Genomic DNA, 20,290 nt, shown 5'->3' on the forward strand with positions numbered 1-20,290 from the left:
TTTGAAATAGTTTTTGTTTATTTGCTCAATAATACAATAGCCCCCCTAGGACACAACATGAGCTTCATTCACTAGTATTCGGTTTATGTTTTTGGTGCTTGGAAGCCAATGAGTGATTTAGTGAGCAGACACTGAATGCTTGGGGAACTGAAGGTGAACTTGAAGGGTTTGTTCACCCAAACACCAAAATTCTGTCATCACTCAACCTTATGTCGATTCAAACCTGACTTTCAAAACAGACTTTCTTTTTCTGTTGGAGCATAAGATATTTTGAGAAGTGTCTGGGTTTTTTTTTCTTAATTGTCTAAACAATGGAAGTCAGTAGTCTCTGAATCTTTGCAGCTACCATTCTTCAAAATATCTTCTTTCGTGTTTTGCAGAAGAAAGAAAATCCTGCCGGTTTGGGGTGACGTAAGGGTAAATGGTGACAGAATTGACATTTTTGGGTGAACTATACCTTTAAGAGTCCCTCTAAGTCAGTCATCATGGGTTCTAAAGATTAAGGCCCTTGTTAAAACATTTTTCCATTCTCTTTTGATAAACGTACAATAAACAGCTGCATGGTCAAATCACAATGGTACAATATGGTCAATGTGTTTATTCACAAGATAACTGATCAGTAGTAATATCTGTGGCAAACTTCAATGTAACTCAGGTGGAAACGCAGTTTCAGAGTCTCCGTTATGTATATTTATATAACCAACAGTCATCATAGCCAAAATAATACACATTCAAATCAAGTGTTTGATTAAAAATGACAAGACAAAAAAAATAACCACAATCTTTAAAATCTTACCACTTTTTTTTTTTGCTGAATATTTCTAATCTAAAACAGTTAATATCAGATGTATTGATGTTCTCAAATTAGAGGCATTAAAGTAGTTTAACAATATTGGCAAATAATGTATCTGATTGAAAACGATGTACTTTATTCCATATACAGTATATACGATATGCAAAGGTCTTGCAAATATGCTAGGATGAAAAAAATTTATCTGCCACGTGCATCTCAGAATACGATCTTGAATTATTTACAAAAAGTTACTCTTTTTGTAGTTTTATTACAAAGGCATGAAGTAAAACACCATGTTTTGATTCATCTTATGAGTCTGTCACACTAAGAACTGTGTATCAAAATCAGAATAAATAATTTAAACAGCCTCTTTGAAATGATTTGAAATATGTTGTTCTTACAGTGAGATATGCAGCATGTCACATGATGGGGTGAATTCTCAATGAGCACCTTCAGACTATCATTTACAGTAAATTATATTATCATTTTCTTAATGTTCTGTAGTTTGCTTTGTAGAAGTGAAAAATGTCAGGTTGTCCTGCTAATGTGCAATGCAATTTTCATTTCAAAATAACAAGAAAAACATGTCGCTGATATCTTTGTTCTTTAAATGTAGCTTATACTCAAGGATTGTATTCAATACAGAAAGTGCCATAATGGTGATACAACCAATATTTTTGACTAACAAATAACATTTATTCTTGCTATAACTAACCATAAAATTCAACATTTCCTGTTTATAAAATCTTAAAATATCAAATATCTTAGACTCAAGTCACACCTTCAACCCTAAACCATCAAATCTATTTCATTTAACAGAAATATACTCCAGAATTCAAATAATAGAAGTCTATAAAGATCTGAAATAAATATTTGCGTCATTTAATATGCTTATCCCAATGATTGTCTACAAACAAAATGGAATCCAACAAAGGCACCACACAATACCTTAAATAATTAAACTCTTTTACACTGCATCATACAATTATTAATAGACATCTGAGCTGCTAAAATAGAAAGTAAGCCAGTGCTCACTATCAAAGATCACACCTTTCTAAGTTTGTACAGTAAGACCAAAAATAGACCACAGTGATGCATGTCTGCTCAAGCAATAGATCACAAAGCAGTGTGTGCTGATTAGATATTAAAAGAAGAGAAAATAAATAAACATGGAAAGAGCATTCAGCTGTAGTATCAATAACAGTGGTGTGCAGTAATAATGCTTTCGACTGAGTCATGGCATGTTGATAAGAGACTGGTCCAAGGGCAAGAAAAGGCACAGAAAAACAGACCCACACACACAGTGGGGTGAAGAGTAGCAGCTGGCAGCAGGTCGTCTCAAAAACACACAGGACTTGCACAGGTACGTCACTTTCAAGAGTGTTTACAACTCGGCCCACTCCGATACAACTTTTACAGTGAAACGAGATCTTCAGGCTTGTGCAAATGTCACCATATCAGCAGCTGAACAACATTCAAAGGCGTCCGAACCGTTTCAGTGGAATGAACTTATTTGCCTAGAGAGTAGCAATGCTTCACGATATAAAATAAAGAGCAAACTGCTATTCCATCCACTATCCATTAATAACTCACCCTTGTGGATTGTCTGTGATACTGGATTATTGGTATCATCCCACCTCCTGGTTCACAGGAGCTTTTTGAGCAACTTTTGAACTTTCATTACCTGCCTTCAAGTGGATGGGCTCCACTTTTGTGGCATTATGATTGATGACCCCACCCACTTTCTCAGTCTTCATTTTATGAGTTGGAGCAAGTTTAGGTTCTGACTTCCGGGCCAGAGCCTTGACAGGGGGACGACGTGGATCATCCCCAATGTTGACAGACAAATTTGTGTACAATGGCTCCAACTCTTTGGACAGGAGCTCATAAGTCAGTGAATTCAGTCCATCGGAGCGCCAGTTCAACCTTGTGCGCTTCAGCAGGTCAAACCTACAAGAACAAATTCATGAAGAGGAACTGACTCAATAAACAGAATAAATGGATTAAATAATAAATCCATCCATACGCTCTAAAAAATAAAGGTTCTTTATTGGCATCTATAGTTCCATATGAAGAACTGTTAACATCCATAGAACTTTAGGTTGTACAAAAGGTTCCTACAGTGGAAAAGGGTTCTTTGAATTGAACTGTTTATGAAATGTTAAGAACTGTTCACTTATAGCTTCAGTAGGGAATCAAAAATGGTTCTCCTATGGCATGGCTGTAAAAAAAAAACCTTTTGGGAACCTGATAGTTTCTGTCAAGTTTATAATATATTTTGCATGTGACATCACCTTCTCGGGTTCTGCTCATTGCCCTGATCTCCTTTATGTTTGATCATCTTATAATGCCCAATGGCCAAAGGGGGGCGCATTATCTTCATCCCAGAGAGACGGACTCTAAAGAAAAAACCACAGGGCAAGTAGAAATAGTAACATAAGAAAAAAAAAACCTGAAGAGGGATGGTATGAATTATCAAACAGACAGAGACCAAAGAACGAGCGGCACAAAGCACAGCAGGAAAACTATTTCCAGCAGAGTCTGCAAGGTGGGCCAGATGGATGTGAACTAGCTAAAAAACTACTGTTGTTGAGGATTTATACGGAAAAAGGTTCTAACCACAACTGAAAAAAAAATCCTCAAAAGGTTCATCTAAATTGGAGTGTCTAATCCAGCTTTTAAATACTTAAAAGTATTCAGGTTCAGCCATCTGAGTCATCTGAGTCAGACAAGGATACTGACGGTTTATTATGCGACTGTCAGGTTTACAAATCACCATGAGCTGATATAATGCCCTTCAAAATGTTCTTCAAGAATACATTTCAAGTCAAAACTCATAAAGCTGGGTCCTGGATTATCTCCACTAAAATACTTTTCGTCTGGGACTAGATTTGATCTGTATCGTACCCTGAAAAATCACTCATGGTGAAATCAAACCATGTAGGCATATTAAACAGCAAGACTCAGAGGTGCTGCCTTGTCGAAGATGTTGAGCAGGTAGGGACTTAGTTCTTACTCAAAAATAGCCAATTACATTACAGCAAATGAAATTTGGTTCCATTAATGGTCCATGACCGTGTACTAAAACATTTTGAGAGTCAATCAGACTCATAAACTACTACTGAATCTATAGCGTGATATAAAAGTATAGATAGGTTTCAGAATGAATTAATCTTATGAGCCAGATGTTTACTTAACATTTTGCCAGAATTTTAAAATATATTTATTTTTAAAATGATCTCATCATGGATTTTTCCTCTAAAAGAATCATTAACGCAACAGCTAATGAGGACTCAGAACCAGATTCGTTAGATTCCTCATGATGCTTAATCCTATTCGTGCCAAAGTCACTTAAAGGGGTCATGAACTGAGAAACCAAAATTCACTTGATCTTTTGACATGTAAGAAGTCACTGAACTATGAAAACATCCTGTAAGTTTTTAAGAACTCAAAACTTTATCGTTATTCTAAAATCAGCTTATATTGAATCCAATCGGCCAAAACGACAGGTTTTAGAATGTACCACTTTATGATGTAATAGTGTGGCTAAACACAGACACTGCAGGAGAAGATTCAATACTTGCTTCTACATCACTGGATGTTTAGCCCCGCCCACCAATTCACGCATGCAGTAGGTATAACAAGAAGGACAAACACAGGTCCCCGGAACCAAATGATAAACTTGATGAACTATATTTTTAATAAAGTTCCAGACCACATCAGTAACAATTTTGTACTTTGTTCAATTAATTTTATCGCGGATTCATTTAGACAAGGCACAGTTCAACAAAGGATTCTCAGAAAGATTGAAACGTGATGCTGTGCCGACTATATTGGATCCGACAGTAATGTTCTGCCACACAAGTGTGAGTAACTGTTTTTATTACAATCCCTTTGTTTGTTATTACAGATCATTTGATATATACGGAGTATTAATGCATTTTTTACCTAAATCACAGCAACATCCATCTATGAGGAATGTCGCTGTCAAACATACACAGATGTAGCCAATCACAGCAGTGGGCGTTTACTTCCACGCCTATTCAAACAGAGCGTTCTGATGAGTGGGGTCATAAAAAGGATAGGGAATAGCCTAATACTTCGAAATCTTGGTTACGTTGTAAGTGGACCTCAGAGAACAGTACATAATAAAAACAAAGGCAATTCATGACCCCTTTAAGAGAGAACTAACCATAAAGAAAATGCAATTCAAATCCTCAACACTACTAATAATCCACTACACCGGACTCATTCTGGTTTCAAGGCTTCAGCAACATTCAATCTTCTACAGCAAGTTTCTTTCTGTCACAGAAATAAAATTACTTAAATTTATTATCGAATAAAAAGGCAGTAATCACTGAAGTGTGCAGACATCTATATAGTTGGAAGCCTTGAGTCCAATCTAGTGATTCATGCATGTACTTACTGGTCCCTCCTGTGGCTATGCGGAGGAGGGCATGAGGGATAGACGGATGCAGTGAAAATGAGAATAATGACAAGAGACCAATGCGAATGTGAAATGAGAACAAAGTGGTGATGGAGAGATGACAGATGTGCAACACAAATGCTTAACAGGATGCATTTCTGATGCAGTTACATTGAGCTCTACTACATTCCAGGCTGTTTTATGTTGAAATAACTCATGCAAATGCATTATAAACTGAATTCTGCTGTCCTCACCGAGCTGCGATGTCATCGTCCTCTCCTCCCCACCCCCAGTACTGGTTAGGAAAGCCGTTCATTTTGAGGTACTGCTCCGGGGTTACAGCAGACACCCCTCCGAAATACTGCGAGTATGGAAGCCTGGGAAGAAAGGAGTCAGAGCAGTGATTTAGTGAGGCACAGAGGAATAAGGTCATCTGTCTCTACTATCCTTCATCAATCATTCCATCTGAAGTGTCACAGCTTCCCCTGCAGTTTAATCTTCATCTATACCTCTGCATTGCATCATTACAGCAATCTGTACAGATGGATAGAAAACCAGGACCCCTTATAAATGAATAGAAAATGCTGTTTAAATGCGTCAAAATGTAATAACTATTTTCAGAGCACTTCCATACTATTATTTCTAAAGTATGTACACCTATTTTCTATGCACTGAATAATCATATGACCTGCTACAAAAACTGGGAGCAAATCATAATACATTCATGTTTTTTAAAGGGTTTTTTTGCATAAACGTGTATATAAAAGTAATATTTAAAGTTTTACTAGATTTCAAAACTTAAACATGCAACATAACGACATCATGTGACAACCATACATAATGTGTACATCACTATATTTTCATGTGATCTTTGAATAAATCTGGGAAAAAAGGAGTGTGTGTTGAGCTGTATATACACTACTCTTTCAAAAAAAAAAAAGGGGGTTGGAAAGATTTTTTTATGTTTTTGTAAGAAATCTCTCACAAGGCTGCATTTATTTGATCAAAAATACAGTACAAATAGTAATATTATGTGAAATTGTATATAATGTTTTTAAATGTATTTTAAAATTTAATTGACTTTTGCTGGTAAAGCTTTTTTTTTTTCAGTCGTCTAATGTCACATGATCCTTCAGAAGTCATTCTTATTTGTTAATTTGATGATCAGTCCTTATCACTATCAAATTTGAAACTAATAAATATTAATATTAAAACTAATAAAAAAGTGCTTTAATGTACCTTGGACTACTATCACCTGTTCTACATTCTTTAGTACGGTTCAGAAAATATTGAGTGATAGCTAGATGAGCTGCTGCTATGTATCTTTCTTTGTAATTTTCTCTGTATTTCTATCCAAGGACTAACTCTCTGAGTCGTGTCTAAATGCTTTACAGCCTTCAGCGGATTCATCACAGAGAGGTCCTGATGTTGTCCTCAGCCTTGGTGGACTGAATATATGGGTTGTTTTCTCTGCAATTTTTCTGTTCTCACTGAATGTTTTTATCTAGGTGGACATTGTGGCTGCAGCGTACAGAAATGCAGACTCTGTGACCTGAGATGTGCAGACCTGGATGTCAATTTAGAGGGAAATAGCCATGAGTTACTGCATATACCTGTGTCAGCCCTAATAATGAATGAACTACGTCCCCTATTTTACCATGCATGCATTGTTTCTAGAAGTTTCATAAGATCTAGAAAACGGTTGTTGTTAAATGAACAGTTGTTGCTCTTTTCATTTCCTTTTATTTTTAAATGGCCTGTTTGGAATTAAAGTGTAATTGAAAAATCTACCACAAATGTATTTGAAAAAATATTTGACTTTCACTACCATCCAAAAATTTGGGATCAGTAAGTTTTAACACTTTTATTGAGCAAGGATGCATTCAATTAAACAAAAGCGACAGTTAAGGCATTTTAATGTAACAAATAAATGGAATTTGGGAAATTATATTAATAAAAAAAAACCTTGAAAAAAATTAATCACAGTTTGCACAAAAATATAAAGCATTTTTTGACACTGAAGACTGCAGTGACTGCTGAAAAATTTCCTTTGCCATAATGCCATTAGAGGAATACATTACATTTTAAAATATAAAACATTCTTTTGTAATATTATATATTTATCCAATAAGTGCCCCTATTGTGGAATTTTGAAAATAACCTTTAATGCAGTGTGTAACACAGCTCTACGTGAACAAAAACATCCTGCAAAGTTCTGAAAGTTCACCATGTATAAAGTTATTGTCTCTCAAAAGAAAGAGTCGACTCTGAATCATTGAAACGAGTCGTTTTTTAAACGACTCCCAAGCCTTTCATGTTGATGTCAACATGAAACATTAGCATACTGCCCGCCCACTTGTTGGTCTTTTAGTGTTGGTCTGAATGAAAATGAATTCTTTGCCACCAGGTTCCACTTTTGGAGCGGTAAAAATAGCGGTTTCCCTGGTAACGCTGTACACAAAGCAGCACTGTGCTCACAAATTACAGGCATGATGTATTGAAAATGAGACCAATTGGACCAAACACGGCAGATTAGCATCAAGCAAAGGAGAAGTTTGGGAAAATGAATCGTTGAGCAAATAAGGTAAAAAAAATGTATATTATCAGACAGTGAAAGTGTTTTTTGACCTTGCATGCGTGTCAACCTGTTGTCAGGGACTCCCAAAACCAAAATATGAACCTTTCATTTCCCACAAAAGGGGCACTTTAAACGTTTGAACAATAGTGTATACTGGCAACCTTGATTTTATCCAACTACACATTTTTTTTATTATCATACTGTAATACAAAAAATTATTAATATAATAATAACAATATTAAAACTTATACGGTTATATTGAAGTGTCACTAATATGACTACAAACATAAAAATGCATTCAAAAATGTCATTAGGTTTCACCCCGTACATTAAGATAAAATTAGAGAAAGGTTTTGTTGAAACATTCAATCCTATGATAGTGAGTGGGGTACCTGTATCTGAACTTGTCCATAGCTATGGAGAGGTGTGTAGGGTACTGTGGGTGGCAGGTGTAGGTGTTGTGGTCGTTCTCAGGCAGCAGATCGACATCATGCAGGAAAATACAGCTCCAGTTCTCCTCTTTCAGTGCCTCCTGCACCCCAACATTCAGCAACTTCGCTCGGTTAAACGTGGAGTTCCCTGACTGATAACACAGACTATGAGCAAATCAAGTGTACACAAATGCATTCTTCGCTAAGAATGGAACACTAATGTAGCTTGCCAATAAGCTATGAGCTTTTTTTACCCTTTGTCCCAGTTACTTCCTCTAATTACTGCTAGGATTTTTTTTTCTATACAATAGATGTGACAAGTCAGTGTCAAAACGAGCAACACACCTGATGCACAATATAAATGCCGTAGTGGACCTGCTGCCTCTGTAAAAAGGGGTGCAGATGGTAGAGGAGGGTGCGGAGGTGGGTCTGGCGGTTACGATAGGGGACCACGATGGCTGTGTGGTGCCGTGGCTCACAGTCTGGCGGGCGGTAATGACCCCCTAAGGTCACCAAGGGGTTCTTCTCTTTTATCTTCTCCAGGGAGGGGGGTGATGAGAGGTGGACAGAAACAGGACCCACTGGCAGACAGCAGGAGGAAAGCACACAAGCACTTGTTGTAAAAAAACAACAACTGTCCTACAACACCAAATTAAAGGAATACTATCCCTAAAAATGTAAATTATGTCATTATTAAATCACTGTTAGTCCAAAGCAGTATGACTTCTTTTGTGGTGTGCAAAAGGACAATTTATTGTGCAGTTACTGTGCAATACCAGAGATTTTGATATTTTTTACATTTAGATTACATTTGCTGTCATTTAACGCTCACTTAAAAAATGTTAAATCTTTCAACCACTAACAACTTAATATCACTATTAACTGTAATCGTAATGGAGGACTTAAAGTGACAGTTAAAAATAAATAATTCAAACATAAAAATGAAAAAAAATAATAATAATTTACATTGAGGGCCGCAATGGAAATAAGCCAAGGGCTTTATTGTGTTTTTATCCTCAACAGTTTTTCTAAAGTGTATGGAATACTTGTATTTTGTACAGTTTTATAAACTTGTCAAATACATTTCAATTCAATTCAACTCAATTATTGATACTACAGATATTTTGAAAACTATTTAATGAATGCTTTAAATTGTAGTTAAAAACAAAAATGAATATTTTTTTAATTAAAAATGAATTGACCTTTAAAAAAACAGCAACCAGTGCATTCTTGTTTTGTGATCCACAAGAGAAAAAAACAGTCACACAGGTATGGAAAGACAAAAGTTAGTGTAAATGATGTAAGAATCTTCATTTTCATTTTCATTTTTAGGGGGACTACACTCAAAGAGTCTTTGGTTTATTTAAAACTGCAATGAGACATAGTAAATAAACAAATCTTATTACTGATCAATGTCTTAAGCACTTCAGAGTGGATTAATATCTACCCAGCAGTGGAGAGGGCAGTATACAGTCCCTGAGCTGCTGTTCTGGTCCACTGGGTCCTGGATGGTGGAGCACCAGAGAGGTGAGGTTGGTGTAGACGTCATGTGGTCGAGAGTAGTCGATCTCAGGCTCGCTGGAATGAATCAAAACAGACACTAGGCCACGAAAGCCTCCCAGGGAGAAGTAGAGGACAAACGCGAACTGGAAGCCCACTAACAGAGCCAGAGTGCAGGGGGAGTCCAGCGCTCGACCGCAGCACACCATTATGACATCCGACAAAGAGCAGGAGTGACAGGGGAAGGGAGGATTGGAAAGTCAAAGGATGATGGACAAGAGACAGAGAAGAGAAGAGAGATGGAGTGAAGACAGAGCAAGAAGCATGAGAGAGGGAAGAGTGGAAGGATAACAGGGGTGATGAGGAGAAACAAAGTTAGCTCAGTGAGCTAAGGGAAGGACATCTATGGCATGTGTGGGAGTCACTGGAAAAACAGAGGAACACAAAAATCAATAGTGGCAGATCTATCACATCTAACAACAAAGGAGAACTTTAAAGTGCCAGTGTGTCCAGGATCAATGTCAGATCTCGGATTAAATCAGCAAAGACCACACACTTTTTGGGTCACCCCTGTTACTCAGTACAGTACTTTAAAATATAAAATAATACATATGTATGCATGATTACAGCATGATTATAAAAAATGCCTGATCATAATACAAAATAAATTTATTAAAAACAGGATGATAATTTGAAAATACTTAATTCAGAAAAGGATTGTGAGTTACTTTACACAGGGTTATCAATCTGAAGAAAATTGATAATTTTTTAACAATCTTTTGAAAATCTTTTAAAAAAAATTAATGTTTGAATTTTCTTTTTACAAATTTTACATTTATACATCATCTGAATAAATAAGATTTCCATTGATGTATGGTTTGTTCGGATAGGGCAATATTTGGCCGGGATAAAATTTTTTGAAAATCTGGAATCTGAGAGTGCAAAACTCTTTAAAAATCTTTACTTGATCATATATCCTAATATCCCAAAGATCTTTGGGGAAAAAATCTACAGGTGCACCTCAATAAATCAGAATGTCATGGAAAAAGTTTCATTTATTTCAGTAATTCAACTCAAATTGTGAAACTCGTATATTAAATAATTCCAGTGCACACAGACTGGAGTCTTTGGTTCTTTTAATTGTGATGATTTTGGCTCACATTTAACAAAAGCCCACCAATTCACAATCTCAAGAAATTAAAATACTTCACAAGACCAATAAAAAAAAAAATGTCTGTGTGAATTGTTGGCCTTCTGAAAAGTATGTTCATTTAATATACATGTACTCAATACTTGGTAGGGGCTCCTTTTGCTTTAATTACTGACCTTCAGCTCATCTGCATTTTTTGGTCTCTTGTTTCTCATTTTCCTCTTGGCAATACTCCATAGATTCTCTATGGGGTTCAGGTCTGGTGAGTTTGCTGGCCAGTCAAGCACACCAACACCATGGTCATTAAACCAATTTTTGGTGCTTTTGGCAGTGTGGGCAGGTGACAAATCGTGCTGGAAAATGAAATCAGCATCTTCAAAAAGCTGGTCAGCAGAAGAAAGCATGAAGTGCTCCAAAATTTCTTGGTAAACAGGCGCAGTGAATTTGGTTTTCAAAAAATACAATGGACCAACACCAGCAGATGACATTGCACCCCAAATCATCACAGACAGTGGAATCTTAACACTGGACTTTAAGCAACTTGGACTATGAGTTTCTCTACCCTTCCTCCAGATTCTAGGACTTTCCAAATGAAATACAAAACTGAAAAGAGACAAAAGTCCAGTTCTTCTCCTTAGCCCAGGTAAGACACCTCTGATGTTGTCTGTTGTTCAGCAAATTGCTTGACAAATCTCTGTGTGGTGGCTCTTGATGCCTTGATCCCAGCCTCAGTCCATTCCTTGTGAAGTTTACTCAAATTCTTGAATCAATTTTACTTGACAATCCTCATAAGGCTGCAGTGTTATTGGTTTGTTATGAATCTTTTTCTTCCACACTTTTTTCCCTTCCACTCAACTTTCTGTTAACATGCTTGGATACAGCACTCTGTGAACAGCCAGCTTCCCTGGCAATGAATGTTTGTGGTTTGTGAATGGCACGTTCCAAGATGGCGGCTAATTAGTCTATTGGTGTTTGTGCATTGCCTTTTATCTTATTTATACTGTTGTGGTTTTAAAATCCAGTTTTAGAAGTTTACTGATTAAATTTAAACATATATTAACTTGATTTTCAATGCTAAAATCCATTTAATTAGATCGCTGGTGTTTTAGCATGGACTTGTTTGTGAAACGCGTTCTATGTATCGACACACCCTGCTCCGAATTGTCAAATCTGCTAGATAGTAGCTTGCTGTTTTGGGATTGGAGCTGGACTTTTAACATTCTTCTTTGTTTGTCTGGAATATGGAATTTCTAATGTTTGTTCTGTTGCATCGTACTCAAGCACTGGATCCAAGACTGAGTGAAAAGTAGAGTAACGCTACGGTCATGGGAGTTCTGTTTGCTGCAGGTGTTCACGGGACTGAACTTCGGTGACAGTGGTATCGCACCTCTTGCAGATTTCAATTCGAGTCCATTGGTAGGGGTTTGTTTGCTGTTGCGGTGACTACATCTGTTTGGCGGCTCATGATTGTAAAGTTGTCTGCCGGCAGTCGTGTTGGGGAGGGCCCCAGAGGAATCTCGGCATGCACTGCCTTGTTTTGTGGCCTTTTCAGAGTTTTATGGCTGGGGACTTTGGAGGATAATGTGGCACTAAATAATTGCATGCACGCTCATAGCGGGTCTACTCATCTGGTTGCCTAACCAAGTTTACATCAGAGACAGTAGGTCTGTTTATGATTCATCCTTAACGTGCAATTTACCATTTGCACATGTTGATAGCTGGACACGCAGCAGACTGTCTACAGACATTGCACAATACAATATGCAAAAAATTTTATATGACATTGCTCAATTTGACTGGGACAAAATTACATTAATCCCAGATATTGAAAGTGCTTGGAAATATTTTTCCAAGACAGTTTTATTGTGATTATTAACAAGTATGTACCTTTTTAAAAATATAGCGTTAAATGTCGGGATAATCCGTGGTTCTCAACTGCATTGTCTGATTCATGAGCGGGATGCTGCATGGGCTATGGCCAGACAAACAACTTAAATCCTGATTGGTTGTATTTTAAACAGCTTCGTAACAAATGTACAGTTATGATCAGAAAGGCAAAAGCTGAGTATTTTCTTGATAAAAACAAAAAATCAGCAAATGCTAGTAAGTTCTGAAAAAAGTTTTTGACAGGTAGGCTAAATACATCTGTTTCAGGTCTTCCCCATTGCTTAACAAAAGAGGATATAAAAACAGTGGAAAAATCACAAATGCTCAATTGTTTTAATAGCCACTTTACTGCATCTGGGTCATTGTTTCAGACTAATAATTATACCACTGTAACTTCTGAATTTCTTAATGCAGAGCAGCATCTATGGACAACAGGGTTCGTTTTTAGTCACATTACTACTTTTGATGTCTGCTCTGCATTACAAGACCTAGATGTGAATAAATTGTCAGGTCCTGATTTTATTGAACCATTCTTTCTAAAATTAGCGGCTAATATTATTTCACCACCATTGACATATCTGTTAAATCTTTCCTTAACAACCAAGAAAATTATGGAATAACTATGGACCTATTTCAAAGCTATGTATCTTGTCAAAACTTTTGGAATGTTTTATCATTTAAAAATTGATAGTATTTAAACACACATAAACTTTTGTCTATCAACTAATAAGGATTTAGTAAAAAAACAGCAACAGTACGGTTGTTTTAAACATAAATTAAATGATCTTATGGGGTCCCTAGATGAAAAACATCACTGTGCTTGTCTTTTTATTGATTTAAATAATACAGTGGACCATGAGATTTTGTTAAATAAGCTTAGAAGTGTTGGTCTATCAGACAATGTAGTCTTGTGGTTTAATGCTTATGTAAAGGGAAGAATTCAATGTTTGCAAGAGTAATGAATCAAATCAGACTTAATGGAAGTGGGTACGGCAGTCCCCCAAGGATCTGTATTGGGGCCATTATTATTTAGTACATATATAAATTGTCTAGAAGTTAATATTGAAAATGCAAGGTTCCACTTTTATGCACACAACACTGTCATCTATTGTTCTGCTTTCTCTGTTCTGTTTATTTAAGAAATAAGTCTTGATTTTCATTTTACACAAGGAAGAAGCTTGTGTCTGGAACTTATTTATTTTTTTAACTGATTCTTGACTACAGGGATGTAGTATATCAGCATGCCTCTTCTTATCTTCTTGCCTCCCTGGAAGCGTGTATCACGGTGCCTTAAGATTTATAACAGATTGTAAATTTTCCATGCATCACTGTACATTATATAATAGAGTTGTCTGGTCTTCACTTGCTGTTCGAAAGAAATTGCATTTGTATTTATTGATTTACAAAGCAATTATGTTTTTTTTTCTGCCATCCTATCTCTGTTGTTTGATTCAACAAAAAGTAGTTGGTAACTGTTCATTGCATTCTCAGTCTTATTATAATCTTCATGTAACTTCAGCTCGAACTAATCTTGGTAAAACTGCTTCTGAATATGCTGCACCGTCAGACTGGAACTTTGTTCAAATAAAACTGCGACTAAATCAGTTGGTTTCTTTTAGTAATTTCAAAACACTTTTGCATGCAGTGGAAAAAGATTTAATGATTTGAAAATGCTTCTAGTGCTGTATTTTATTGAAATCTTATTGTTGTTTGTCATGTGTATTTATATAACTGGCCTGGGCCACCTATATTAGCCAGGACACTCCTGTAAAAGAGATTTTCAATCCCAGTGAGGTTCTCTCTTGGTTAAATAAAGGCAAAAAAAAACAAAAAAGGGTGTCAATGGTTGTCTTCTGCACAACTTTCAGATCAGCAGTCTTCCCTGTGATTGTGAAGCCTATAGTGAACCAAACTGAGAGATCATTTTGAAGGCTCAGGAAACTTTTGCAGGTGTTTTAAGTTGATTAGCTGATTGGCATGTCACCATTTTCTAATTTGTTGAGATGGTGGGTTTAAGTTATATGTGAGCCAAAAATCATCACAATTAAAAGAGCCAAAGACTTAAACTTCTTCAGTCTGTGTGCACTGAATTTATTTAATACACGAGTTTCACAATTTGAGTTGAATTACTGAAATAAATAAAATAAACTTTTCCACGACATCCTAATTTATTGCGATGCACCTGTATATATATATATATATATATATATATATATATATATATATATATATATATATGAAGAGTTCAGATGCAAAAGCCTCTAAATGCCATCAGAAATTTTAATCTAAAATTAGGATTTTTATCAGGCTCCTATATTTATGTTCAGTTATTTCACTTAGTCTGACAAAGGACCTGCACATTGCCATTAAAGTAAAATGACTCAACCTAAGCATAGGAGCTTGATAAAAATCCTAATTTTAGATGCAAATTTCAGATGGCATTTAGAGGCTTTTGCATCTGAACTCTTCATACATATATATATACATACATATCCATTAAAACTTAATGGAGAATGATGTGATTTAGGGTCTCTCTCTTATAAAAGCTAAACTATTGGAAAAAAAAACTAATGAGAGTGAGTTTGAACATTTTTAAATAAATAAAAATAGGAAGACATACCTGTAATATTCCATAATTCTTATTTTTTTAGAAGTGTATATGGAACACTCAAACCTGCACTCAACATGCATTCAAACAACAAAAAGTTGACTGTTTTTGATTTTGTGACTACTATCTCATTGTTTAAAACCTCTGAGTACAGTATCATATTATATTAAGACATGTTTAATATGAAAATGTGCTGCACTACAGGAATGAGCCTTTTATTGGTGAATAACAGACTGGTATTCCATGAGTACCTGTGCTGACTGGTCATAAACATAGGGTTGAGAGAGCACTGTCATCCTGTCCATCAAAAAACATCGCGCACCTTGAGGAGAAAAATGGACTGATTAACAAGATCTGCTGCTTTCAAACGAGCTCATATTTTGCACTTTGATAAATCTGAAATGTATTTATTAAGCAATCACACATGCAGCAACAACAGCCACTGAACACTTCTGGTCACGCGTTTTCTCTGACTCACCCGGTCCACAGCGACGCTTCAAATCAGATCAGGCACCAGCAGTAGTCGATAGCTAGGCCTTTATTTAATATATCTCACTCAATTGTGGATAATCATTCCTCTATGGCGCACGCAAGGGTGTATAATATCCGCAGTCGCATTGAGCGCGTCGCGGAACGCTTCCTGAGCGCGTCAAGGCAGCGCGCCTCTGACAGACATGTTTGATGCGGTGACGCGCTATCGACGGGCGTTCTTTGACGCTGTTACAATAAAAGCCCTAAGATACCTGTTAAAATCAGTGCTGCCTTCTAGTGAAAAAACACACGATAGGTTTAATACTAGGAGGCGGTTTTCATTCGCCAGATGATCTTGTGATGACGATACAGGCTTATAAATAAAGCTAAATCAAATTGATGGAAAAGGGACACGGTGTGTAATCATGTGGATTATATCAAAGTGGTTACAATATCATCGGCATTTTGATTCAGAATTATATTGATTTTGAAACTGATTATCTAACCTGTTTACAAAAATAAAATTATATGTATGTGTGTGTGTGTGTGTGTGTGTGTGTGTGTCTGTTTGTGTGTGTGTGTGTGTGTGTGTGTGTGTGCTCTTGTTTTTGTGACATATTAGGACACAACTCTGTATAATGACATGGGTATGACACAGGTATTACAAGGAGAGGGTGACTTATGAGGACATTCATTTTTCAAAACGCTTAGAAATCATACAGAATTAGTTTTTTTTTTTTCTTTTTTCTTGAGAAAGTAAAAATGCACACAAGTTTCCGGCGATGGTTAGGGTCAGATGTAGGGTTGGTGAAGGGCCATAGAATATACAGTTTGTACAGTATAAAAAGCCATTACACCTAGTTTCACAAAAACAAACGTGTGTGTGTGTGTGTGTGTGTGTGTGTGTGTTTGTCAAAATGGTCTCTCAGTTTGGTTCACTATCATGGGAAAGACTGCTGATCTGACAGTTGTCCAGAAGAAAATCATTGACACAAACTTTCAATTACCAAAGAAGCCGACTGTTCACAGAGTGCTGTATCCAAGCATGTTAACAGAAAGTTGAGTGGAAGGAAAGGGTCTAGAAAAAAGAGATACTCAGCCAACGGAGAGAACCGAAGCCTTATGAGGATTGTCAACCAAAATCTATTCAAGAATTGAGTGAAATTCACAAGGAATGAACTGAGGCTGGGGTCAAGGCATCAAGAGCCACCACACACAGACGTGTCAAGGAATTTGCTGAACTACAGACAACATCAGAGGCGTCTTACTTGGGCTAAGGAGAAGAACTGGACTGTTGCCCAGTGGTCCAAAGTCCTCTTTTCAGATGAGAGCAAATTGGTTAAATGACCATGGTGTTGGTGTGCTTGACTGGCCAGCAAACTCACCAGACCTGAACCCCATAGAGAATCTATGGAGTATTGTCAAGAGGAAAATGAGAAACAAGAGACCAAAAAAATGCAGATGAGCTGAAGGCCACTGTCAAGGAAACCTGGGCTTCCAGACCACCTCAGCAGTGCCGCAAACTGATCACCTCCATGCCATGCCGAACTGAGGAGGTAATTAAAGCAAAAGGAGCCCCTACCAAGTATTAAGTACATGTACAGTAAATTAACATACTTTCCAGAAGGCCAACAATTCACTAAAAATGGAGTATTCTAATTTGTTGAGATAGTGAATTGGTGAGCCAAAATAAGCCAAAAATACTTTTTTCTTGACGATTTTCATAACCTGATTAACAGAGAAAGACCTTAAATAGCCAATTATTTTTCATCAATAAAGAGATCATGGTACCAAAATGGTAATTTGGACTTTGGAGGGAGTAAATGAACAGCTACCTCGTTCATCAAGTAAATCATTTGTGAGATCAGGTACACTCAAAACCTCTGTTCTGATTCATGCCAAAGATGTTCTGAGTTCTACACCAAACTCATCCAACAAAGTACAGACCTTGCTTTGTGCATTGGGCCAAAGTCATGCTGGAATAGAAAAGGGCTTTTCCAAAACTGTTCCCACAAAGTTGGATGCATAATATTGTCCAAAATGTTTTGGCATGCTGAAACATTAAGAAAACTGCTTCACTAGAAATAATGGGCCTAGCCCAACCCCATACCATTATCCATCCTTCACCAAACTTTAAATTTGACACAGTTCAGTTGGGCAGGTAACCGTCTGGCATCTGCCAAAGCCAGGCTTGCCCATCAGACTGCCAAAAAGAGAGACGTGAGTCTCACAGAACAGGTCTTCACTGCTCCATAGTTCAGTGACATGTGCCATTCTCTTTCAACACTTCATCCAATGCTTACCATTATACTTGTTGATATGAGGCTTGCATGCAGCTACTCAGCCATAGAAAATCATTCCATGAAGCTCCCATCAGACAATTATGTGGTTATATTAATGCTAGTGGATGTTTGGAACTGTGACTTTACTTGGTCTTCTGCTATTCCTAATGCTTCCACTTTCCAATTATACCACCTTGGCTATGGAATATCTAGCTGGGATGAAATTTCATGAACCATATTTTTTGTATTAATGAACTGACTTTATGCAAATTTGAATGAAAGCTGCATGGCTAGGTGCCTCATTTTATACAAAGCTGTAACTGAAACACCTGAATTTAGTAACTAAGAGGTGTGTCTCAATACTTTTGTCCATATAATGTATATACAGAAACTTAAATCATACAAGAAGTACTCCGATACATAAGTACATCCACAATGTTGTAATAATGTTGTTTTATTTTTATGTATAAAATCTGGAATTTCTCTGACACGGTTTGCAACAAGTAGAGTGACCCTTTGACATTGTGCTTGATAATGTAATCAATCAATATTTGGCTTTATTGAAAAAAGACGAGACATTATTGTTTAACAAGAAGAGCACTACAAATGTTTCATTTCACCGAACTCAAACTCATGTTAACTCAAGTTTTATTAGTCACAGCTTTCAAACCATGATGGTACACCACTTCTGCTCCTGAAGTCAAGCTAAAAGATATTTTATTGAAACTCGACAACATAATTATATTGTGTCTGTGTAAAATTCCTCCATTACTCCAAAGTACTCCCACAACAATAAAACCCCTAAAGCAAGGAAGCGAGGCAAAAAATGAGAAAAAAGCAAGCTACAATTTTTACCAACAATACACTTATTATAAGCACCATGGATTTAACATCTAGATTTAACCTTCCCATTTCAACCAGACTTCACTGTTAAAAAACAACAACATGAACTAAAATAAAATAATAACAATATAACAGTACATATCAATAATATAATAAAAGTGTCAAGCAAACAAATAGCCCTTAAAAAGTGAAAGTTGTAAGAGATCCAATTTCTTTGTGAAGTTTCTTATTTTTATTTCGCCTTAAGACTGATAACTATAAAGATAACAATAACTTTATTAGCATTCACACCAAAAAAATGATAACATTCTGTTTATGATATGGATGCTGCCCCTTTAAATGCTTGAGCTCTTTCAAATTTGGATTCTGATTGGCTGTCAATGTTTTTATCACTCATCTGCTGAATAAAATCATCCTGATAGTGATTCCAACAAAAATTATCGATATAGTCGTGGTGTGGACTGTGCTATACTTTTCATTTTATTCTTTCATTTCATTTTTAAAACGATATCTTTATCGTTATAGTTTACATACTTGTTGTGAACCTTTAGACTTCATAAACAAATACATCTAAAGATACATAATAAAAATGATTTGCAAACACTGTTTGTTTACACCATTTTGGCCCAGTTTTTTGTTCTGTTTTAATTCCAGCATTGTTATTTGTCCTCAATTCTCTCTTTTCGTCCATTCTCTACTTCTTATAGTTTCCAAACTGAATGGCCAGTCGGTCTCCAACGCATCGAAAAGTGGCAGGCTGTACCTCCCAGTAGTTAACCAGGTTGCCATAGAGGCTAATGCCATTGTAGAAGCTCCTCTTCATGCCGTAACGCTGAGGACAGAAGTCATTAACATCCACTCGACTTATGTTGTTGGAATGAAGGTAGACCACCTGAAAAACAAAGCAAAAATCAATGATCGTGCATGTGTGAATGGGTCAATTTTTGGTCATGTTTGATATCTCGCACCTGCAGGTACTTCATGTCTGGCAGACCCCTGGGGACGCGGGTAAGCTGGTTGTTTTCCAAATGCAGCTCCCTGAGATTAGGGACGTATGATAGGCTGCCGTTCTCAATCATCCGGATGTGGTTGAAACCCAGACCCAATCTGGCAAACAAGCACAACAATGAATAAGCAACAGACAATAGATGGGCCGCACACATTGTGACAGGCATCTAGTGAGGTGGAAACACAATAGACTGGAAACACTGTGAACAGGCACTGGGTCAGCTGCAGCCCCGCAGGACAAGCTGCACAATAAAAATCCAGCACATGCAGGCTTTTTTCAGCAAAAAGAGATTTGCATGAGTGAGATCAAAAT

The 20,290-nt window shown here is 36.7% G+C and overlaps 2 protein-coding genes across 3 annotated transcripts in view; both read right to left on the minus strand.

The window, feature by feature from the left end:
• Positions 1–16,077, minus strand: b4galt3 (UDP-Gal:betaGlcNAc beta 1,4- galactosyltransferase, polypeptide 3). Of its 2 annotated transcripts, none has more exons than XM_052593580.1 (8): positions 15,852–16,077; positions 15,625–15,695; positions 9,676–9,806; positions 8,574–8,809; positions 8,190–8,380; positions 5,474–5,596; positions 3,088–3,192; positions 1–2,743 (listed from the first exon to the last, which is right to left on the minus strand). In XM_052593580.1, the coding sequence occupies exons 2-8, from the start codon at positions 15,645–15,647 to the stop codon at positions 2,422–2,424; spliced, it is 1,131 nt and encodes a 376-aa protein (XP_052449540.1). In that variant the 5' UTR covers positions 15,648–15,695; positions 15,852–16,077; the 3' UTR covers positions 1–2,421. The 2 variants fall into 2 exon arrangements, with proteins under 2 accessions (XP_052449540.1, XP_052449539.1); XM_052593579.1 differs by having other exon boundaries at positions 9,676–10,152.
• Positions 16,078–18,654: 2,577 nt separating this feature from the next.
• Positions 18,655–20,290, minus strand: part of LOC128011741 (biglycan) — a 29,871-nt gene continuing 28,235 nt past the window's right edge. The window contains exons 7-8 of the mRNA XM_052594442.1: positions 19,938–20,076; positions 18,655–19,861 (exon numbers count right to left, since the gene is read on the minus strand). Coding sequence (XP_052450402.1) covers positions 19,664–19,861; positions 19,938–20,076 — 337 coding nt within the window. The 3' untranslated portion in view covers positions 18,655–19,663. The remainder of the gene's footprint in view (positions 19,862–19,937; positions 20,077–20,290) is intronic.

This window comes from Carassius gibelio, chromosome B23 (genome assembly GCF_023724105.1).
Source record: "Carassius gibelio isolate Cgi1373 ecotype wild population from Czech Republic chromosome B23, carGib1.2-hapl.c, whole genome shotgun sequence".
Lineage (NCBI taxonomy): Eukaryota > Metazoa > Chordata > Actinopteri > Cypriniformes > Cyprinidae > Carassius > Carassius gibelio.

What these genes read in the sequence shown, in the direction of transcription:
- b4galt3 (XM_052593579.1), bottom strand. Translation starts at nt 9,937, where the DNA reads ATGGTGTGCTGCGGTCGAGCGCTGGACTCCCCCTGCACTCTGGCTCTG. An exon ending in ATGGACAAGTTCAGATACAG is followed by an intron (nt 5,597 to 8,189) that starts GTACCCCACTCA and finishes CTTTCTTCCCAG; the next exon opens with GCTTCCATACTCGCAGTATT. An exon ending in GACGATGACATCGCAGCTCG is followed by an intron (nt 3,193 to 5,473) that starts GTGAGGACAGCA and finishes TTTTTTCTTTAG; the next exon opens with AGTCCGTCTCTCTGGGATGA.